At 38.8% G+C, this 20,860-nt stretch overlaps 1 protein-coding gene across 4 annotated transcripts in view; it reads right to left on the bottom strand.

Moving 5' to 3' along the window:
• The window catches only part of ANKRD28 (ankyrin repeat domain 28), a 200,628-nt gene extending 179,842 nt beyond the window's left edge, over window positions 1-20,786 (bottom strand). For 2 of the 4 annotated variants that reach the window (XM_086674248.1, XM_086674254.1), the window contains exons 1-2: window positions 20,379-20,786; window positions 9,978-10,085 (exon numbers count right to left, since the gene is read on the bottom strand). In XM_086674248.1, the coding sequence (XP_086530374.1) occupies window positions 9,978-9,979 (2 nt within the window). In that variant the 5' untranslated portion in view covers window positions 9,980-10,085; window positions 20,379-20,786. The remainder of the gene's footprint in view (window positions 1-9,977; window positions 10,086-20,378) is intronic. The other 2 variants (XM_086674249.1, XM_086674252.1) reach the window with 1 other exon arrangement.
• Between the last annotated feature and the right edge of the window lie 74 nt (window positions 20,787-20,860).

The following is a 20,860-nucleotide window of genomic DNA, read 5'->3' as shown; positions in this document are numbered from 1 at the left end:
CAAAAAAAATACATGAGGTATACAAAAACCGAAAAGCAAAATGGGAGATGCAAACCCAACTATTTCAAAAATAATATGAAACAGGAAAGGATTAAAGAGTCCATTAAAAAGACATATCTGTTACATGGATAAAAAAGCAATACCCAAATATATGCCATCTACAAGATACATTTTAGATTCAAAGGCACAAATATATTAAAAGGATGGAAAAAGATATAACATGCAAACAATAACATCAGAACTGGAGTAGCTCAAAAAATATCTGACAAAATAGACTTCAGTAAAAAAAAAAAAAAAAAAAAAAAAAAAAAAAGTTGCTTGAGACAAAGAGGGCTATTTTTTTTCCAAAGAGGGTTATTTTATAATATTAAAAGCATCAATTTAACAGGAAGATATAGTAAATGTAAACATATTCACCTAACAAAATAACCCAAAATAAGGTAAGCAAAAAATGAAAGAAATGAAGGAAGAAATAGGCAATTAAACAACAGAACAAGTAAACAGGAAATCAGGAAGAATACTGAATTTAAACAACACTATTGACCAACTTGACCTTACCAACATATGTGGAAGGCTCTACCCAGCAACAGCAGAATTCACATTCTTCTCAAGCATGCACAGAACATTCTTTTTGATACATCATATGCTAGGTCCATAAAACAAATCTCAAATTTTAAAAATTGAAATGAAAATCAAAACCACAATGAGGTATCTCATACCAGTCAGAAAAGGCCAGTATCAAAAAGACAAGAGGGGCACCTGGGTGGCTCAGTCACTTAAGCTTCTGACTTCAACTCAGGTCATGATCTCACGGTTCACAGGTTTGAGCCCCGCATCAGGCTCTCTGGGGTCAGTGTGGAGGCCCTTAGGATCCTCTGTCCCCCTCTCACTCTACCCGTCCCCCCCCCGCACTTGCTCTTGCGAGCCCATGCGTACAGGCTCTCTCTCTCACCCACAACCACACTCACAAATAAACAAACATTAAAAAAAAAAAAAAAGATGATAAGAAATAACCAGTTTGGGCAAGGATGTGGGGAAAAGGGAACTCTTGCACTCTACTGATAGAAATGTAAATCGGTGCACCCACTGTGGAAAAGAGGATGGAAGTTCCTCAAAAAATTTAAACAGAAATACCATAGGATCCAGTAATTCCATTACTGGGTATTTACCCCCCTCAAAATGAAAACACTAACCTGAAAAGACATACGCACCCCTGTTTTTATTGCTGCATTATTTACAGTAACCAAGATATGGAAGTAACCTAGGATAAAGAAGATGTGGCATATATACAAAATGGAATATTACTCAGCCATAAAAAGAGTAAGATCTTGTCATTTGTGACAACATGGATGGATCTAGAGTGTGTTATACAAGGTGAAATAAGTCAAAGACAAATACTATATGATTTCATTGTATGTGGAATCTCAAACAAAGAAACAGAAACAAGAAACAGACTCATGAATACAGAGAACAAAGTGATGGATGCCAAAGGGAAAGGGAATGGGGGATGGGCACAATAGGTAAAGAGGACTGAGAAGTACAGACTTCCAGTTATAAAAGAAGTAAGTCACAGAAATAAAAAAATGCAACATAGGGAAAATAGTCAATAACACTGTAATAATGTTGTATAGTGAAAGATGGTGACCACACTTAACACAGTGAGCACTGAGTTACGTATAGAATTTTTATTTATTTATTTATTTTAATTTTTTTAATGTTTATTTATTTTTGGGACAGAGAAAGACAGAGCATGAATGGGGGAGGGTCAGAGAGGGAGGGAGACACAGAATCTGAAACAGGCTCTGGACTCTGAGCTTTCAGCACAGAGCCCGACGTGGGGCTCGAACTCACGGACCGCAAGATCATGACCTGAGCCGAAGTTGGACGCTTAACCAACTGAGCCACCCAGGCGCCCCCATATAGAATTTTTAAATCACAATGTTGTATACCTGAAATTAATAGAATACTATATGTCAACTATACTTCAATAATAAAAATTTTTTTAAAAAGTATGTAACTTATCTTACTCATTATTCTGGTATGGATTATAATTCAAATAATGATGTTGGATTTCTTAGTTAAATAAATTGTTATAAAAATGTGGGAAAAAATGATATGAAGAATACAAAAAATATTCCTCAATCACAATGGAATTAGAAAAAAAAAAGAGAGAGAAACTTGGGAAATCCATAAATGTCTGGATATTAAATGAGACTTTTTTTTTAATTTTTTTTTTTAACGTTTATTTATTTTTGAGACAGAGAGAGACACAGCATGAACAGGGGAGGGTCAGAGAGAGAGGAAGACACAGAATCCGAAACAGGCTCCAGGCTCTGAGCTGTCAGCACAGAGCCCGATGCGAGGCTCAAACTCACGTACCGCGAAATCATGACCTGAGCCAAAGTTGGACGCTCAACCGACGGAGCCTCCCAGGCACCCCTAAATGAGACACTTCTAAATAACCTACAGGTCAAAGACAAAAATCTCAAGATTCTAAGCTAAATGAAAACAAAAACAAAACAGGGGCGCCTGGGTGGCTCAGTCAGGTAAGCATCCGACTTCAGCTGAGGTCATGATCATACAGCTCGGCTTGTGAGTTCAAGCCCAGTCAGGTCTGTGTTGACAGCTCAGAGCCTAAAGCCTGCTTCAGACTCTCTGTCTCCCCCTCTCTACCCCACTTCCACTTGTGCTCTCTCTCTCTCTCTCTCAAAAATAAACATTAAAAAAATTTTAATAAAAAAAAAAATATCAAAACTCCTAGGAAGTTTACAGCTGCACACAGCAATATTAGAAAGACCTCAAGTAAGCTTCCATCTTAAGAAATTAGAAAAAAAGCAAACCAAACCCAAAACAAGCAGAAGGAAAGAAACTGTAAATATTAGAAGGAATATCAATACCATAGAAAAGATAAAAATCAAAACCCAAAATTGGTTCTTTGAAAAGACCAACAAAATTAACAAACCTTTAGCTAGGCTGACCAGTTAAAGAATGGAGACAAATAACTAAAGTCAGACATGAAAAGGGGTACAAAACTATCAACCTCAGGTAAATTAAAAAGTTTATAAAGTAATACTATGAACAACTTTATGCCAAATTAGATAAAATGAGCAAATTCCCTAAAAAAACACAAATTACCTAAACTTAAAAATAAAAAATGTGAATAGACCTACAAGACTGAATTAGTAATTTAAAAGCTTATCACAAAGAAAAGTTCTTGCCTACACAACTTCATGACTGAATTATGTCAAATATTTAAATCAAAAATTATACTAGTCCTTCACAAACTCTTCTAAAAAAAAGTTCCTAAATCTTTGGAATTTCCAGTGCTGTGAGCTATAAGTCTTTTGTCATGTTAAGTGACTTTTGGAAACCACCTCAAGATAACCAACCAAGGTGATCAGAGGGTTGTAACTTTCAGTCCACCTGCATCCCTACCCCTACCCCTGACTTCTAGGGAGGAGAGAGGGGCTGGAAATTCAATCATCAATGATTTAGTCAATTGTGCCCATGTAACAAAGCCTCCATTAAAAGCCAAAAGGATGGGGTTCAGAGAGCTTCTAGGTTGGTGAACACATTAAGATTGGGGGAGAGTGGCATACCCAGAGAGCACAGAGGCTCCATGCCCCTTCCCACATACCTTGCCCTATGCATCTCTTCCATTTGGCTGTTCCTTAGTTATATCCTTTTGTAATAAACCAGTAATCTAGCTAGTAAAATGTTTCTTTGAGTTCTGTGAGCCACTCTAACAAATTACTTGGGAACTTACAATTTATAGTCAGTCAGAAGCACAGGTGATAGATAACCTGGATTTGCAACTGGCATCAGTAGGGGAAGGTGGGGGGTGGGGAGCGTCTTGTGGGACTAAGTCCTTAACCTATGGAACCTGATGCCTTCTCCAGGTCACCAGTGTCAAAATTGAGTTGAATTGTAGGACACCCATCTGGTGTCATTAGTGTGACAAGTGTGGTAATAGTATGAGAATAAGAGAACAACACTAGGAGAAGAACTGATGTTCTCCAAAACAGGTATCTTTTTGGGTGATGGAAATGTTCTAAAACTGGACTGTGGTGCTGAGTGCAAACTCTTTAAATTTACTAAAAGAACTGTGCTCTTAAAACAGATGAATTTTATAGTATGTAAATTATACCTCAAAAATTGTTTTTAAAAAAGGAACCACTGGTCTAACCAATTGCCAGGTCCTTGAATCCAACTTGAAAGGTTGATCAGCCACACAGGATCCTTACTATAGACAACAAAACAGAAAATGACTGAATTATAGCTGGAGAGAACTGAATTGGGTAAAAAGGAAGATTTTCCAACAGGGTGCTTAGGGACACAGGAATGTGGAACCAATGACAATTATACAAAATCAGCACATTTTACAATCAATGTGGTTCAGAGAGAAGACTACCTGAAGGGTGGGTCAGATTTGTCTCCAGGTATAATAATAAAAGGATACTCTTTCTAAAATATTACATGTAATTAACCTTAACAAAGGACAATGAAAAGGAAAATGTTTTCACTATTCTAATCAAAAAATTTCAACTCAAATGACCTTGACTTACTGCTTTACAATGAAGTAAGCAATATTTTAAAAGTTATATTATAACATATGGCATACTCAAACATAAGTAACACTTGTTAAGGCCGAATTCTGCAAGAGGTATTGCTTACCTGGTTTTGTACAATCTGGGTATTAGAATCTTGATTAACAGGTAGTGTCCATCCAGACACCAATATATAGCAATGTGTGAGAGCAGGGAGAGAAAGTGAAAAAATATGAAAAAATAAGAAATAATACATTTAAATCGCAGATGAGAATATGATTAGGATTACAGCAGAAAAAAATGCTCTGAGAAAGAAAAACGTATATTCATTTCTCTCAGCCAAAATAAGAAAAAGAAGATAGAGGGAAAAAGCAAAGTGCAGAAATAAAGCATGTGCAATAAGGAAGGAGATCCATAAGAAAGCTTCCATGGGTAAAGAGACTTCTCTTAGTAAATTAGGAGACACAACTACGTGTTAAAATGGAGAAGTTAGAAATGAAGATTAATGGACACAGAAAAGAAATGATAAGGATTAAGCAACTTTGAAGGCGCAACTGAAGTTAGATATCAGCAAACTGGAGTGTATTCAACTTGGGTTCCTTACTTTCCTCACCAATTTTAGTGGTCCCAAAGCTAAAATAAGAGAATATATATTGTAGAAGTAATTGATTAGTTGACTGAGAAAGTCAAGGGAATACAGGAATTTAAGTTGTTTGGTAAAGTGATCATTAATTGAGCTACTACATACTACATGCTTTATTATCAACATACCCACAATTCTCACAATTAAATGAAGATATCGCCATGCCATTTTACTTCATTCAGAAAGTAGAAACAACCCAATACAGCAATAAAAAGAAATGAACTTCTGATACATGCTACAGTATGAATGAACTTGAAAACCTTATAAGTGAAAGAAGCCAATCATAACAGATTACATATTTTATGACTCTATTTATATTAAGTGTCCAGAATAAGCAAATGCATATAAACAGAAAGGAGATTAGTGGTTGCCTAAGACTAAGGGAAGGGCAAGGCAGGGCAGGGCAGGGGGAAGGGAGTAGGTGGGAATTTAGGAGGAATGGGGTGACTGCTGGGTATGGGGCTTCTTTCTGAGGCGACAAAAATGTTAAAAAATTAAGACTACAGTGATGGTTGCACAACCCTGTGAATTTACTTAAAAAAAAAAGAAAGAAAGAAAAAACAACAACACTGCTCTGTATATTTTAAATGGGTGTATTTTGTGGTATGTCAATTATATCTCAAAAAAGATGTTAAAACAACCAACCAACCAAACTCAGGCTCAGATTTAGCTTCTTTGCCCAAGGTCATCACACAGTAAGACAAAGGTAGAGCTGCCCAGATCACTCAAGCCAAAGTCATCTTCAGTACAACAGTAGCTACCATTTAGCAAATACTGACTATGTATTAGAGTTTTTATACACTCTCATCTTAATTCATTAACTCTGTGAGACAGACACTATTATCTCCCTTTTTAGGTGAGAAAGCTCAAATTCAAGTGAAATAACTGGCCCAAGGTCACAGAGGTGATAAATTAATGAGCCAGAATTAAAAGCATGTATTCTACCATTTCAGACATTCAATTAAGATTATCATCAGTGTTTGCCGTATCCATGCATGATGACATCCACTATTATTTACTTAACATTTTTCTTAAAGTCATTTGCTTCCCTTGCCTGACACAGCTGCAGGAAGAATGGAGCTACAAGGTAAAAGGGTGACACTGGGGCTAAAGACAGGAGTATAAAACCTAGAGGACAGACATAAGACTGACATGATAACAGCATTAAGGGAAGGAACTGCAGGGAAAGTTCCCACTGAGAAACAAGGCTTGCTGAGGAAAGGATCCAGCCTGAGAAGGGTGTGGGAGGGGGAAAAATGGACAAGTTGTAAAAGGCAGAAGACAGATGAAGAGGAAGAGACTGTAAGTTTGTAGTTGAGGTTCAAGAGGCTGGGTCAAAAAAGATTAAAAGAAAGGAGGTAGAGGTGGAAAAACAGAAATGAAAGCAGCAAGATGGTTAGGAATGGGGTGATAGTTGAAGGGAGGAGGGAAGGGTGTTGAAGAGGACAAAATGAAACCTACAGAACAGTTACCACGAAAGGCTGCAATGGAGTGAGCTGGGAGATTTCCGAATAGGCAAGAGGAAAGTGAGAACGAAGCAGGATACCAGGAAATACTCATGAGTCTGGACTGGAACCAAGGAAGCATCAGTCAACATCTGGTAATCAAAGTAGACAGGTCACCCACAATAAATCTCAAGTAAAAGTTGTCCCATGCTTCAGAAAACACTACCCTAATCAGTACTGCTCAAACCAGGAGGTCAAAGCTTCTCATTAGGCCAGTTTGTGGCCAAAGCAAACCCAGTGGACTAGGTAAAGCAGGTTCCAATACAGCAAAGCTCAGGTTCACTAGGGTGAGGAAGTAAGAGAACCAACAACGAAAGAAGCTGCTGTAGTCAGAGAAAAGAAATTCCATGTTCAAAACTGTGGTTCCAAGATGCTGAAGAAACTACAAGGTGAGCTGGTAAAAAAGTTCATTTGACTTCATAATGGAATCTTATAGTCTAATAGAAGTCTTAAAAAGTAGAAATTGCTGGTAAGGAAAAGAAAATACAAATAGGTTGTTTAGTGACATTTTAAAAGCAGTAATTCAATAGCCAAAACAAAGGAGTTTCTAAAGCCAATAATGCACCAGGACATCCAAAATAATCCATGTGTTACTGACCATCTATAATAGTTGAACAGCCAGTATGTCTAAACTTAAGGTGATATATACAATTTCAGCTTTATGGTAAAAGATAAACTGAAGGATAATTTGTTTTATTAACAGACTCTATATTTAAAGTAATTTATCCTAAGTTTCATTAAAATAGAAAAGTTGCTCTCTTAAAAAAAATTTTTAATGTTTATTTATTTTGAGAGAGAGTGTGTGTGTGTGAACAGGGAGAGGCAGAGAGAGAGGGAGAGACAGAGAATCCCAGGCAGGCTCCACACTTTCAGCACAGAGCCCGATGTGGGGTTCGAACCCAAGAACCATGAGATCATGACCTGAGCCAAAATCAAGAGTCAGACGCTGAACTGACTGAGCCACCCAGGTGCCTTGAAAGGTTCCTTCTCCCTGTCCCTGCTACAGTATCAAATGAGAAGGTCTGAAAGGTTATAGCCCTTTGGCTTCATCTATTGAAGTCCTTTGATTTCAGACATCTCTGTATGAATCATTCAAGCTCTAACAGACATGCTCGTTGTTAACTACCTGCCTATACCCTGGATTAGGCTACTTATTGGATCTACATGATAAATACTACATATGCTATTCTGATCTATTCATCTGATTTCAACTCCACTGCTCACTCCTGAAGCTGCAGTTTGCTTTTACATCCCTTAAAAACCAGGTGTTTTCAACCCTCAAGTTCAACTCCTTTTCTTCAGGATGTGGTCGTTGCTTGCCTAGCTGTTTTTAGTTCTCCCAGAGACACTCTTCTCACCCTTGGCATGACCCAGTGTAACTAACACTTTGGAACTACACACTGCCTAGCATGTAAGCTTTCAAAAACTGGAGGAAGTCTCTCACCATTCAGAGAACTAGTCAATATAGAAGGCTCTTGTTTACCTGTTTACACACACACACACACACACACACACACACACACACACACACACACAATCTTTCAAAGTCCTGTTTGAATTATCTGACTTTTTCCTAATTTACACTAATAAGAATACAACACTAATAGTAAGTAGGTCCTTTCTGACTTTCACCATTTCTAATCAGAAAGTTCCCTCAAAAAGAAAAGACAACATATAGTATTTCTTTAAGAACAAGACAAAGCAAAAAACAACAACAAAAAAAACAACTTTAGTTAACTCCAGGAAAAGTTTAACAATATAATCTGCATCAAGACTAAGATTTGCAGTTCTCTAAATAAAGTATTCTATTCTTTCCTGGTGTTAGAGATTAAGAAAATATATATACACATGGGGTGCCTGGATGGCTCAGTCTAAGGTTAAGCATCTGGCTCTTGGTCGCAGCTCAGGTCAGGATCTCACAGTTTCATGGGTTCAAGCCCCGAGTCAGGCTCTGCACTGGCAGTGTGGAGGCTTCTTGGGATTCTCTCTCTCCCTCTTTCTTTCCCTGCCCCTACCATATTCATGCTGTCTCTCTCTCAAACTAAATAAACTTAAAAAGAAAGAAAGAGGGGCGCCTGGGTGGCTTGGTCGGTTAAGCGTCCGACTTCGGCTCAGGTCATGATCTCATGGTCCGTGGGTTCAAGCCCCGCGTCGGGCTCTGTGCTGACAGCTTGGATGGAGCCTGGAGCCTGTTTCAGATTCTGTGTCTCCCTCTCTCTGTGACCCTCCCCCATTCATGCTCTGTCTCAAAAATAAATAAACGTTAAAAAAAAAAATTAAAAAAAAGAAAGAAAGAAAGAGAAAGACAGACAGACAGACAGACAGACAGACAGACAGACAGACAGAAAGAAAGAAAGAAAGAAAGAAAGAAAGAAAGAAAGAAAGAAAGAAAAGAAAAGAAAAGAGCACCTGGGTGGGTGGCTCACTCAGTTAAGCATCTGACTTTGGCTCAGGTCATGATTTCGCAATTCAGGAGTTCAAGCCCTGCATGGACTCTGTGCTGACCACTCAGAACCTGGAGCTTGCTTCAGATTCTGTGTCTCCCTCTCTCTGCCCCTCCCCTGCTCACACTCTATCTCTCTTTCTCTCAAAAATTGACAAACATTAAAGAAAATTGAAAAAAAAAGGAAAGAAAAAATATACACTCAAATAAAATACCCACATGTAACACAAATCTACCAAAATTGACTTGTATTATTTGTTCCTCTAAAAGGATATTTTATATAGGCTATGTATGGCTCTTATCTACCAACAAGAAGAGAGAACAAGATTACAAAAGGAACATGGGTAAACAAAATCCCATTAAAATAACTTTGAGGACCCCCAACTCCATAACTGGGTTCAATCTGCCGTTTCTCCCTTGATGCTCTCAAAGCACACGTAAGATAACTGCCCTTATCTAATTCCATCTTATCCCATACTAGAAGACAGAGACCATGTTTTATACACAGCTGTATCCCTAGTATCAAGGGCCAGCAGATAGCAGGCAAATGTTTGTTAGATAATAAAATAATCAGGATGTTAATTATAATCATTTCCATGAAAATTTTTACAAAGAAAACACAATATTAATGTATAAGGTCTGGAAGTCAATAGCTGAAGACTAACTTACCATATAAATGAGTTTTAAAATGCAAAACAGTATAAACCAAGGGCAATGGATCCCAAAACAGAATTTGTGGTTAATAAGCTAAGGAGGTATACTGACTAAAGTAACAATGGATGTTATAATAGATAAATCCCAAAGTGTGACATAATAGCTTATTTTTATTTCATGCTTACATGAAGTCCAAAAATCCATGTTAATGATCAGCTGTGGGCATGAGGAGGCTGGAGATGACCCAGGCTGACAGAAGTTCAGCATCCTTGGACCCATCAATTCCAAAGTTGCTTTGGCAGACAACACCCAGCCAGCAGGAGAGAGGAGAAGAGAGAAGAGAGGATTGTTCAAGAAAGGTTTGTATTTGCCAGGTCTGAAGAAACACTCAACACTTCTGCTTAATTTCCTATGGCCATATCTCAATCATATGGCCATCCCAAATGCAAGAGGGGCTGGAAAATATAAGTTAGCTGGGATCCAAGAGAAAAGGAAACAAGCTTGGTGAAGAGCAAACCACTCTTTTTACCTTAAGAGGTTTTACAATATAGATTCTGGGACATTACCCCAGGTGATTCTTATTCAGTATGTCTAGTAGGACACTAAAATCCTGTATTAAAGCTGGCCAACTGATTTTGATGTATGCCCAACTTAGGAATTACTGGCTTAGGAAGTAAACAAATTGGGGCAAATAGGAAAAATATTTCCTTGGAAAGTTTACAACAATATGCTGGATAAAAAGAAACCTGAAAAGTGATGAAAAAATCAAGACTTTGTGCCTAAGAGAACAACACAGGTACAACTTGGGAAATTCCTCCCTCCTCTGGCCTGTGATCAGTCTCTCAAGGCTCTCTTCCTAACTCTGGTAGCTTCTCAGGCTTCCTTTCCTCCACGCATTCCATATTCTCCATTATACTCTCCTAGGCCATGAACTTTTCCCATTAAGTGATCTCATTCACCTCTATTACTACTGAAAACACTTTTCTCTGAGCCCAGCCTCACATTTAACTGCCTCTTATAACAACTTTTCCAATTAACTGTTCTACTAGGACCTAAACATATATAAAACTGAATTCATCTCACCCCCAAGCCAACTCCTCTTCTTGCATACCCTACCCATGTAGGCTCCCTAGTCAAAACCCTATGAATCAGACAAATTGGACTTCATAATTAAAAGCTTTTGTGCTTCAAAGAATACTAACAAGCAAGCAGAAAGACAGCCTACAGAATGGGAGAAATTTTTTGCAAATCATATATCTGATAAGGGACTTGTATCTAAAATATTTAAAGAACTCCAACTCAACAATAAAAAGACAAATAGCCCAATTTAAAAAACTGGGCAAAGGCTATGATGAAAAGATGCTCAACATTATTAGCCATCAGGGAAATGCAAATCAAAACCACAAGGAGATACCACTTTATACACACTAGAATGACTAAACAATGAAAGAAGATAAACAATAATAAGCATTATTGAGGATATGGAGAAACTGGAACCCTCATGCACTGCTGGTGGGAATGTAAAATGGTGCAGCCACTCTTGGAAAATGGTCTGGCAGTTCCTTAAAAGGCTATAGAGTTCCCATATGACCCAACTAGTCCATTCTAAGCACCAAGAGAAATGAAAACTTTTGTCCACATAAAAACATTTGTACACAAATGTTCTCACGGTATCATTCATACTAGTCAAAAAGTGAGAATAATCCAAGTGCCTATTAACTACTGAATGGATAGGTAAAACGTGGTATGATACAATGTAATATTATATTATTCAGCAATAAAAATACTGACGCATGCTACAATACAGATGAGCCTTACAAACATGCTAACTAAAATAGGTAAATATATAGAGACAGAAAATAGACAGACTAGCAGTTGTCTATGGCTACGAAGGATGGGGGGTTGAGGGAATGATAGTTTAGGGATAAGAGGTTTCTTTTCAGTATGACTAGAAATGATCTAAAAGTGATTGAGGTGATGCTTATACAGCTCTGTGAATATACTAAAAATCACCGAACTGTACAACTTAAATTGGTGTGAATTATATTGCAGTAAAGCTGTTTAAAAAAGAAAAGGCTATCAAACTTTTTAATCCAGAAAATGATGCAAGAGAAAAGGCTGCCTCTCCAGACTAATTTATACTTCCTATTATAAGATACAAATCTGGGGGGGGGGGGGGGGGGGGGGAAGGCTGGTACCTTAGGTAACAAGAAATAAAGTTAAATGTAGTAATAAACTATAATAATTCTCATTCTAGGCTTCTGAACAAGTAGATATTTCATAAGCAACTGCTTTCTGATTTTCATTTTTAAATATTTTGACTGTCACATGCTGTATGTTTTAATATTATCTGTGTTCTTCAATCCTTAAGAGTAGAAAAGATATACCTTTAAGTTTATAATAAATAAATTTAAATAAACCATCACAATTAAGAATTTGAACTTAAATTTACTAGGCAAAGTGAACTTTTCACTAAAGTTGTGGGAGTAGTAGTTCTACCCAGACTTTGCCTTGCATGCCAATCAGTATACACAGAGAAGAATTCTTCATTCTTTTCAATTTTAATGTTAATTTTTGTTTTTAAAGAGAGAGTGAGCATGCACACAAGTGGGGGGAGGGGTTGAGGGAAAGAGAGAGAGAATCCCAAGCAAGCTCCACGCTCAGCCTGACAAGGGGCTCAATCACCCAATCCTGGGATCGTGACTTTAGCCAAAATCAAGAGTTGTATACTCAACCGACTGAGCCACCCAGGTGCACCCAGAAGAACCCTTTTTTATTTTTTTTTTTATTTATTTTTTTTTTAAATTTTTTTTTTCAACGTTTATTTCTTTTTGGGACAGGGAGAGACAGAGCATGAACGGGGGAGGGGCAGAGAGAGAGGGAGACACAGAATCGGAAACAGGCTCCAGGCTCTGAGCCGTCAGCCCAGAGCCCGACGCGGGGCTCGAACTCACGGACCGCGAGATCGTGACCTGGCTGAAGTCGGACGCTCAACCGACTGCGCCACCCAGGCGCCCCCAGAACCCTTTTTTAAAAAATCAGCATCAGGGGCGCCTGGCCAGGCGCCCCCAGAACCCTTTTTTAAAAAATCAGCATCAGGGGCGCCTGGCCAGGCGCCCCCAGAACCCTTTTTTAAAAAATCAGCATCAGGGGCGCCTGGGTGGCGCAGTCGGTTGAGCGTCCGACTTCAGCCAGGTCACGATCTCGCGGTCCGTGAGTTCGAGCCCCGCGTCGGGCTCTGGGCTGACGGCTCAGAGCCTGGAGCCTGTTTCCGATTCTGTGTCTCCCTCTCTCTCTGCCCCTCCCCCGTTCATGCTCTGTCTCTCCCTGTCCCAAAAAGAAATAAACGTTGAAAAAAAAAAAAAAATTAAAAAAAAAAAAAAATCAGCATCATATAAGGAAGGTGGATGAATCACTTAACTAAGAACGGGGACCAAGGAGTAGGAGTAGAAATTAAACTTGAAGTACTTGAGTACCTTTAACCATTGTATACCAACGTACCGTTACATTTTAAAACATTACTGGTTAAAGTAACTGGAGATTTCATTAATATTTGCTTTAAATGAGAAGCACTGTATAACTATATGATTCAGTATCACTGTGTGTGTTTGATGTGAACTGTCCACAGAATACAATCTCCAGAACAAAAAGACTTTACCCTAATGTATTCTTCCCAGGCACAAAACTGTCTCCATGAGCGTCTCACTTCAACCCAGGTTGAGTGTATTCACTGAATACAAATGTTACATTAGACTAGAAAAATAAAAAGGAAATAAGATACAATACTGGAAAGAAAACCTAATACAACCCAAATTTAACCACTTAGATTATCTGCTCTTTTTTACTACCATAATCAACATTAATTGCATTTTCATATTTAATTTACCCTAGTGGAACTATGCAACAAAAAACTGTCAGGTGTCATATAAATGTAAGACACTCTTAATTGTATACTTAAGTGAGTCATTAATATAGCTATGAGGATCCTTTAAAGATATACTCATTCCCATTCAAACTTCTGCTTATTACTTAATGTGCTTGGCTTGCACTAAAATGTTTTACATATGTTCTGAATGATAGCAGTAGCCACCTAACTGGTCTTGGGTGTTCCTGTTTGTCTTCTGTAATCCACTCTTCTAAAACCCATAACATAGTGGCTATTTAACTTGTGGGTGTTGTGGACTCCTCACAGGTTCTAATAAAAGTTATGACACCTCTTAAGTACATATATGCATATTCCTCCAGAAGCCCTTCACAGACCTTAGATTAAGAAAGCCCACCTATTAGAACTTCCCTCAACTACCAATTAAGTCCAAACTTCTTAATCTTGTATTCAAAGTACTTCACAATGTAGTCACTGTTAGTTTAGCTGATCTATCTCCCATCCTTTCCAACTACCCACACCAATCAGATCTATCTCCTCAGTACCCCAGCACAGACAGATATACTGTATTCTTTTTTTGGCCTGCCTTCATAGTTCTCTCTTGTTGCTTTCCTTCACAAGTATTTGCTTTCAACAAATCCTTCCTGTGAACCTCAAATACCTCCCTTGCCATAAAAGTTTCCTTCCAATTACAACCAGATCGCCTGATCCTTTCTGAATTCTGAAACATGTTATCTACATCTTTTATGTTCTACAACTTTACATGTTCTATTACTATACAAGGCATCAAAAACCCAGTAAACACAAGACACACTTACTTTTTAACTGTTAGATACATTTCCAAATAACATGCTCCATATGCTTTCTTCAACCTCTATAAACCCTTTCAGGTGAAGTGTTTCAGATACTGTGCATTTATGTATCATTTCTCCTTTTCTAGCCAATAAGACTTTTAAGGGCAGAGATGGTGGCTACTGTACCTTTGTGTGCCCCAAAGTCTCCAACACAATGCAAGGGAACACTCAATAGAGAATACTTGGATATATAAGCATTCAGTGTTTTTCATGCATTTCACATATTCTGTACCCCTAATTATAAGATTTTTTTTTAGGATCATCTTTTTTTTCTACTGAAAGGTCAAAAAATACTCTACCCTAAGTAGATACTTGATCAAGTGAGAGCATACTAACTATCCAAAACAGCAGTCAAATTATCCTCACCCATTCAATATCTATTTATTGATATATGCTAACCCTGCTCAAAAAAAAAAAAAAAAAACCCTTCAACATATCAAGAATCCTTACCTAATGACCATTAACCCAAAAGAGAACACAAAGATGGCTCCTACACAAAAATAATCCAAATATAAAAACTATTATCCTTTAGTGCTACTGCAAACAAAGTCTAACTCCAGTTTTAAAACAAATTCAAAAAATAGAAACAAACATCCCAGATTATACATGTGCACACTACAAGAAGCAATAAAACAACATAAAAGTATAGAAATTTTTAAAAGAAACTCTTTAATATGATACAAATTTTATGAACTGATTCATACTTCATGAATGGATGAACCTTAAAGATATTATACTAAGTAAAAGAAGTCAGACATAAAAAGTCACATGGTGTATAATTTCATTTATATGAATATCCAGAAAAGGCAACTTCATAAAGACAGAAAGTAGTAAATCAGCACTCCCCAGGGGCTAGAGGTAAGGGAAAATGGGGAGTAACTGCTAATGGCTACACAATTTTGCAACTATACTAAAATCTACTGAATTGCACACTTTTCTGGGGGTGTTACTTATTGAATGTTTTTTTAAAATTGAAGTACAGCTGACACACAATGTTACACTGGTTTCAGATACACAGCACAGCAACTCAACAACTCTATTCATTATGCTATGATCGTCACAAGTGCAGCTACCATTACAATGATGGTACTGTGATATGATACTATTATATACTACTGCGTGTATTTCTTATGCTGTATGAAAATCCCTGTAGTTTATGCATTCTGTAACTGGAAGCTTGTAGCTCCTACTTCCTTCATCCCCTTTAGCCCATCCCCCACTCCATTCCCCTCAGGCAACCACCTATTACTTATGGGACTGTTTCAGATTTTTGTTTGCTTGGTTGTTTCAAATTTCACATGTAAGTGAAATTCATATGGTATTTGTCTTTTGCCTACTTATTTTACTTACAATAATACCCTCGAGGTATACCCATGTTGCTGCAAATGGCAAGATCTTGTTCTTTTATTATGGCTGACTAATATTCCTCTGTGTGTGTGGGGGGGGGGGGTGTTTGAGGAGCCTCTATACAGTTTCCCACAGTAGCTACACCGATTTGCGTTCCCAGCACACCTTTTTCTCCACATCCTCACCAACACTTGTTTCTTTTCTTTTTGATTCTAGCCATTTTGACAGGTGTTAGGTGATACCTCACTGTTTTTTTAAATTTGTATTTCCCTGATGATGAGTGATGTGGAGTATCTTTGCTTGTATCTGTTGGCCATCTGTATTTCTTTGGAAAAATGTCTACCTAGGTCCTCTGTCCATGTTTTAATCAGATTATGATTTTTCCCCAATGCTGAATTGTGTAAAGTCTCCATATATTTTAGATATTAACCCCTTATTAGATATATCATTTGAAAATATCTTCTCCCATTCAGTAGGTTGCCTTTTCTGTTTTTTTGTTTTGTTTGTTGTTGTTGTTGTTGTTTGTCTTTTACCCATTGTATATTCTTGCCACCTTTGTCATATGGTAATTGACCAAATAAGCAAGTGTTTATTTCTGGGCTCTCTATTCTGTTCCATTGATCTATGTATCTACTCTTGTGACAGTATCATACTGTTTCGGTTATTACAGCTGTGCAGTGCATCTTGAATCTGGGATTGTGATACCTCCAGCCTTTTTTTTTCCCCTCAAAATTGCTTTGGTTGAAATGTACACTTTAAAGGATGACTTTTATGGTATATGCATTACATCTTATTTTTTTTAAGTTTATGACCATTCTAACTACTTTATCTGAAAGAAAACTGCTCTTTTAAAATAAGAATCTTATTTTGCAGTTTGTTTTCTCAAGCTAAGCTAAACTCATGATTACAAACTGGTCCCCTACCAGCCTATTTGTAAAACTACAGCTTTAACTTTTTAATCAATGGTAACTACCAACTTACCTACCAATACTTATAGAGAGATTTTTTTCATAAGTATCTGATCTCTAACTTCCTAAAGAAAATTGGAATTTTAAAAATAGTAGGCACACCTGCACAGTAACAATGTCCTGGAGCTAATAAGCAGCAGCTAATATACCTGCTCCTATCTGCCATGATCGCCATCACTCCCTACTATCTTCTAGGTGCTAAAGCCAGGGCCAGTTACCATTTAGCTTCTCAATTGTGAGTTTGTTACCCTACACAGTCTGAATAAAGACAGTCTTCTCTCTCTTATGAGGGCAGACTATGAATCATTTCTGATAAATTAAAATGTAATTGCTGATAAATTAAAATGTAATTATGTAACTGGCCAAAAGGTACAAATTTCCAGCTATAAAGAAGTTCTAGGGATCTAAAGTACAGCAAGCAACTACAATTAACAATACTGCATTATATATATGTGCATGCATGCATACACGCACACACACACACACACACACACACACACACACAAGTAATTGTGGGAGGGGATGGAGGTGTTAACTAACCTTATCATGTATTCCTTTTGCATTATATGTATGTATCAAAACATCACACTGTACACCTTTAACTTACATGTTATATGTCAATATTTCAATAAAGCTGAAAAATATATTTTTTTAATTTAAATATAATCATATGATTACATTTTTGCTAACTGCAAAGATAAAAATCTGGATAGTGATACCTGTTGAATAAAATCCTACAATTGTAAGAGATTCATGCTGTATAAACACTTTAATGTGAAAAAAATCGAGGGGACAGTTCATGTTTCTAGTCCTCAAAGAGAAAACAATTTTCACCTCATTTACAATTAAAAATTATTTTCATCTACTAACAAAGAACAATGCACTAGTCCAAGTTCTTGTCCAAATATCCTAAAGTTCACAGGTGACATTTCACATATTATCACTACAGTGAGTATTAACAGATACTATATAAAACCAGAGTAGCATCCCAATTGCTTCATAATTGCAATTCATGAATGCAATGGTACAATCAGATTTGGTGTCCAACTGAAAACTCAATCCTGTTCTTACCCCCATATTAGGTATATTGCCATGGAAAGGGGGAAAGCTGTCTTATCCAGATTTACCAGACATGAAAACAAACTGCTTTATTTAATCACTGATTTTATATTTAAACCATCTAGAACCCACCTGATGCTTATGCACACAAAGAACAACTCCTATCCATTAATAGGTTCTACTTATAACAGTTGTATTTGCAGAGCTAGAACAAAATACAAGGTAAATATGGCAATAATAGAAAAAAAGTAGGTTGAACTATTTCCTATCCCAAATGTAAATGAGGACGGAGTTAAATGTTAGGTTAAGTATCTTCCAGCTTTAAAATTATGTGTACTTATCTACACTGTCAGCTCCTTTTCCCCAAACAAAATAATTCATCTACCTGAACTGTTTTTCATGTAGGTTAAAATTATATTTGTATTCCATTTCATTTTTACTCTCATTTCTAATAGCCAATAAAATATCAACATACAAGATGACTTATAAAAGCGGCTATTCCCTTTGAAATAGGCAAATCAAACTCATTTCTCAAAGTCTTCCAAAAGAGAGACCAGATGAGTCAATTACTTTGTAGTTTAGAGGTAAACCTCAACGTTCTTCCCGCCTGAGCTATGTCACTTCATTAACTTGCCCAAGTAGCCTTAAGTTTACAGGTGACATTTTACATATCACCACCACCACTGAGTATTAACAGATACTATATAAAACTGGAGAAGCATCACAATTATTTCATAATTCCAATTCCTAAATACACAAATGCAAAGGTGCAAGTAGACTTTATGTCAATCTGAAAACATAATCTTGTTTCTGTTTAAACCTGATGGTGAATAAAATGAGATAATCTCCTAAAAGTTCACCAAATTCCTAATGCACGCTATGATCCAAATCGCAGAAGTAACGTTTTCAAAAAGGAGGACTAGAAACAAAATAAAAATCAATCATTACTCCAACTATAACCTAGGGAAGCACAAAGTGCCATTAGATTGGTAAAGATTAGAGAATCTAGATCTTGAATTTTACACCTTTAAGAGTATATCATGACTTGATTATACAGGAATTAGTTATGTTTTACCTGTTATTCAACAGTGCTATCCCATAGAACTTTCTGATGATATAAATGTTCTGTATCTGTGCTGTCCAATACCACAGTCAATAACCACATGTGGCTACCAAGCACTTGAAATGTGGCTGCCAAGACTAAGAGTAATGAACTTTTTATTTTATTTAATTTTAACTAATTAAAACTTATGTTGCCACAGGTAGGCTAGTAGCTATCATAATGGACAATGCTGTTCTATCACTTGAAATACAATGTATAAACTTCACTGAACAGTTTTTCAAAGTATCATTCCTGACGATGCTAACGCCAGCTAAAATCTTCCTGATACCCAATGATACACGCGTTAAGCCAACGGCCTAAAAAGAAAACAAAATTCATTTATGAAATGAGAATTCATCATACCAAGATTCAGAATTTAAGGCACAGTATTCACTAAGAGATGATATTACAAAAGACATCTCAAGTTTTTCCTCATTGTTTCTGAAAAAGGGGTACTCACTTTAAGAACAGTTTCCCAATATATGTAAGTTACTTTCCCTTCAAATCTGCCCAGTACCTTCTGTTCAAAAAAAAAAACAAATGGCAAAAATAAATTCTCAGCACTATTACGTCTACTGCCTCTCGGTAAATTTCATACGTTAATTTCCCTCTTCTTAAAGAGACACAAATGTTTGGAAGCCTCTGCACCGCCTGAAAGCCTTCTTACCCTTATTTCCATATTTTCAGGTGTACAAATCATTCTGATATAGTTGCCATTTCGTTCCTAGACACAATTTTTTTCTTCAGTGCGAAAGAGTCACTACTCTTTTCGGCACTTCAGGTATTCTTCGACCAGCTCTTCGTAAGTCAAGAAAAGTAACCAAAATGGTGCACAAAATGTCAAAAGAAAACAAGTCTAGGAACTTGCAGGTTGAATAGCTAGTCCCGAAGCAGAATCAACCGACTTTAACCCGGAGAGAGCGTGCCTCAAACTATCCGGCGAAGCAAACAGGCGAGCAAGGTCGTGACCTAAGGTCACGGCCGCCAGCACCGCTCCCGCCCGGCAGCGGAAAGCCACCTGTTAGGCCCGAGCCTCACCTGGCAGGAGAGAGGAGGTGCACACCCGGCAGCGCGCCGGGCGCGGGCGCCTAGGCGGCCAGCGCGGGACCCGCCCCTCACGCGGCGGCGACCGGAGACGGCGGCGAGCCCCCCAGCCGCACGTGGGCTTCACCCGGCCGGTGCTTCGCTGACAGGCGGGTCGCCCGCGGTCCCCGGCCCGGCCTCGGCGCGCTAGTCCCCCGGGCGGCACCCCGCCTCCCTCGCGCCCACCCCGCCGAGCGGGCGCCCGGGCGGCCCACACAGCTGGCCCGCCGCCCTCCCTCCCTTCCTTCCTCTCCGGTCGGCGCGATCCCGCCCCGCCGCCCCTCACCTACCTGGTCACGGAGTTTGAGGAACGCCATGGCGGTCGCCTCCGCCGCCGCCCCGGCCCACCGCTTCCGCCCCCGTAGCTTCGGTCGCTGCCCGGAGCCAGCGGGTCCGCGGCTGGCTGCGCTGAGGAGTCCGCGGGCAGGGGGCGGTGCCGCCTCCCGGGCCGCCCGCCGCCGCTACCGAGAGGTAAGGAGCCCGGTCGGTCCCGCCTCCTCCTGAGTACTCCCCCGCCCTCTTCTTTCCTTTCTTTCTCTTTCTCTCAGCTGCCTCCACACGCTGCCGCAGCCACAGCCGCCCACCGCCGCAGCCGCCGCCTCCTCACGCCCCCTTCCCGAAATACCCTGGCAGCCCCCGCGGCCGCGCCGCTCCAGCCCGCGGCAGCGGCGGCATCCAAACTCCACTCCACAATATTACCACCACCGCCCGCCGCGATTGGCGGCTGCGCGGGGGAGAGGCCAGAGTAAGCCGAGCGCCCATTGGCCACGCC

This window comes from Puma concolor, chromosome C2, assembly GCF_028749965.1.
Source record: "Puma concolor isolate L17-30 chromosome C2, mPumCon1.1.hap2, whole genome shotgun sequence".
Lineage (NCBI taxonomy): Eukaryota > Metazoa > Chordata > Mammalia > Carnivora > Felidae > Puma > Puma concolor.
Note: the sequence above shows the minus strand (reverse complement) of the source record. Positions and strands in the feature narration are given on the sequence as shown.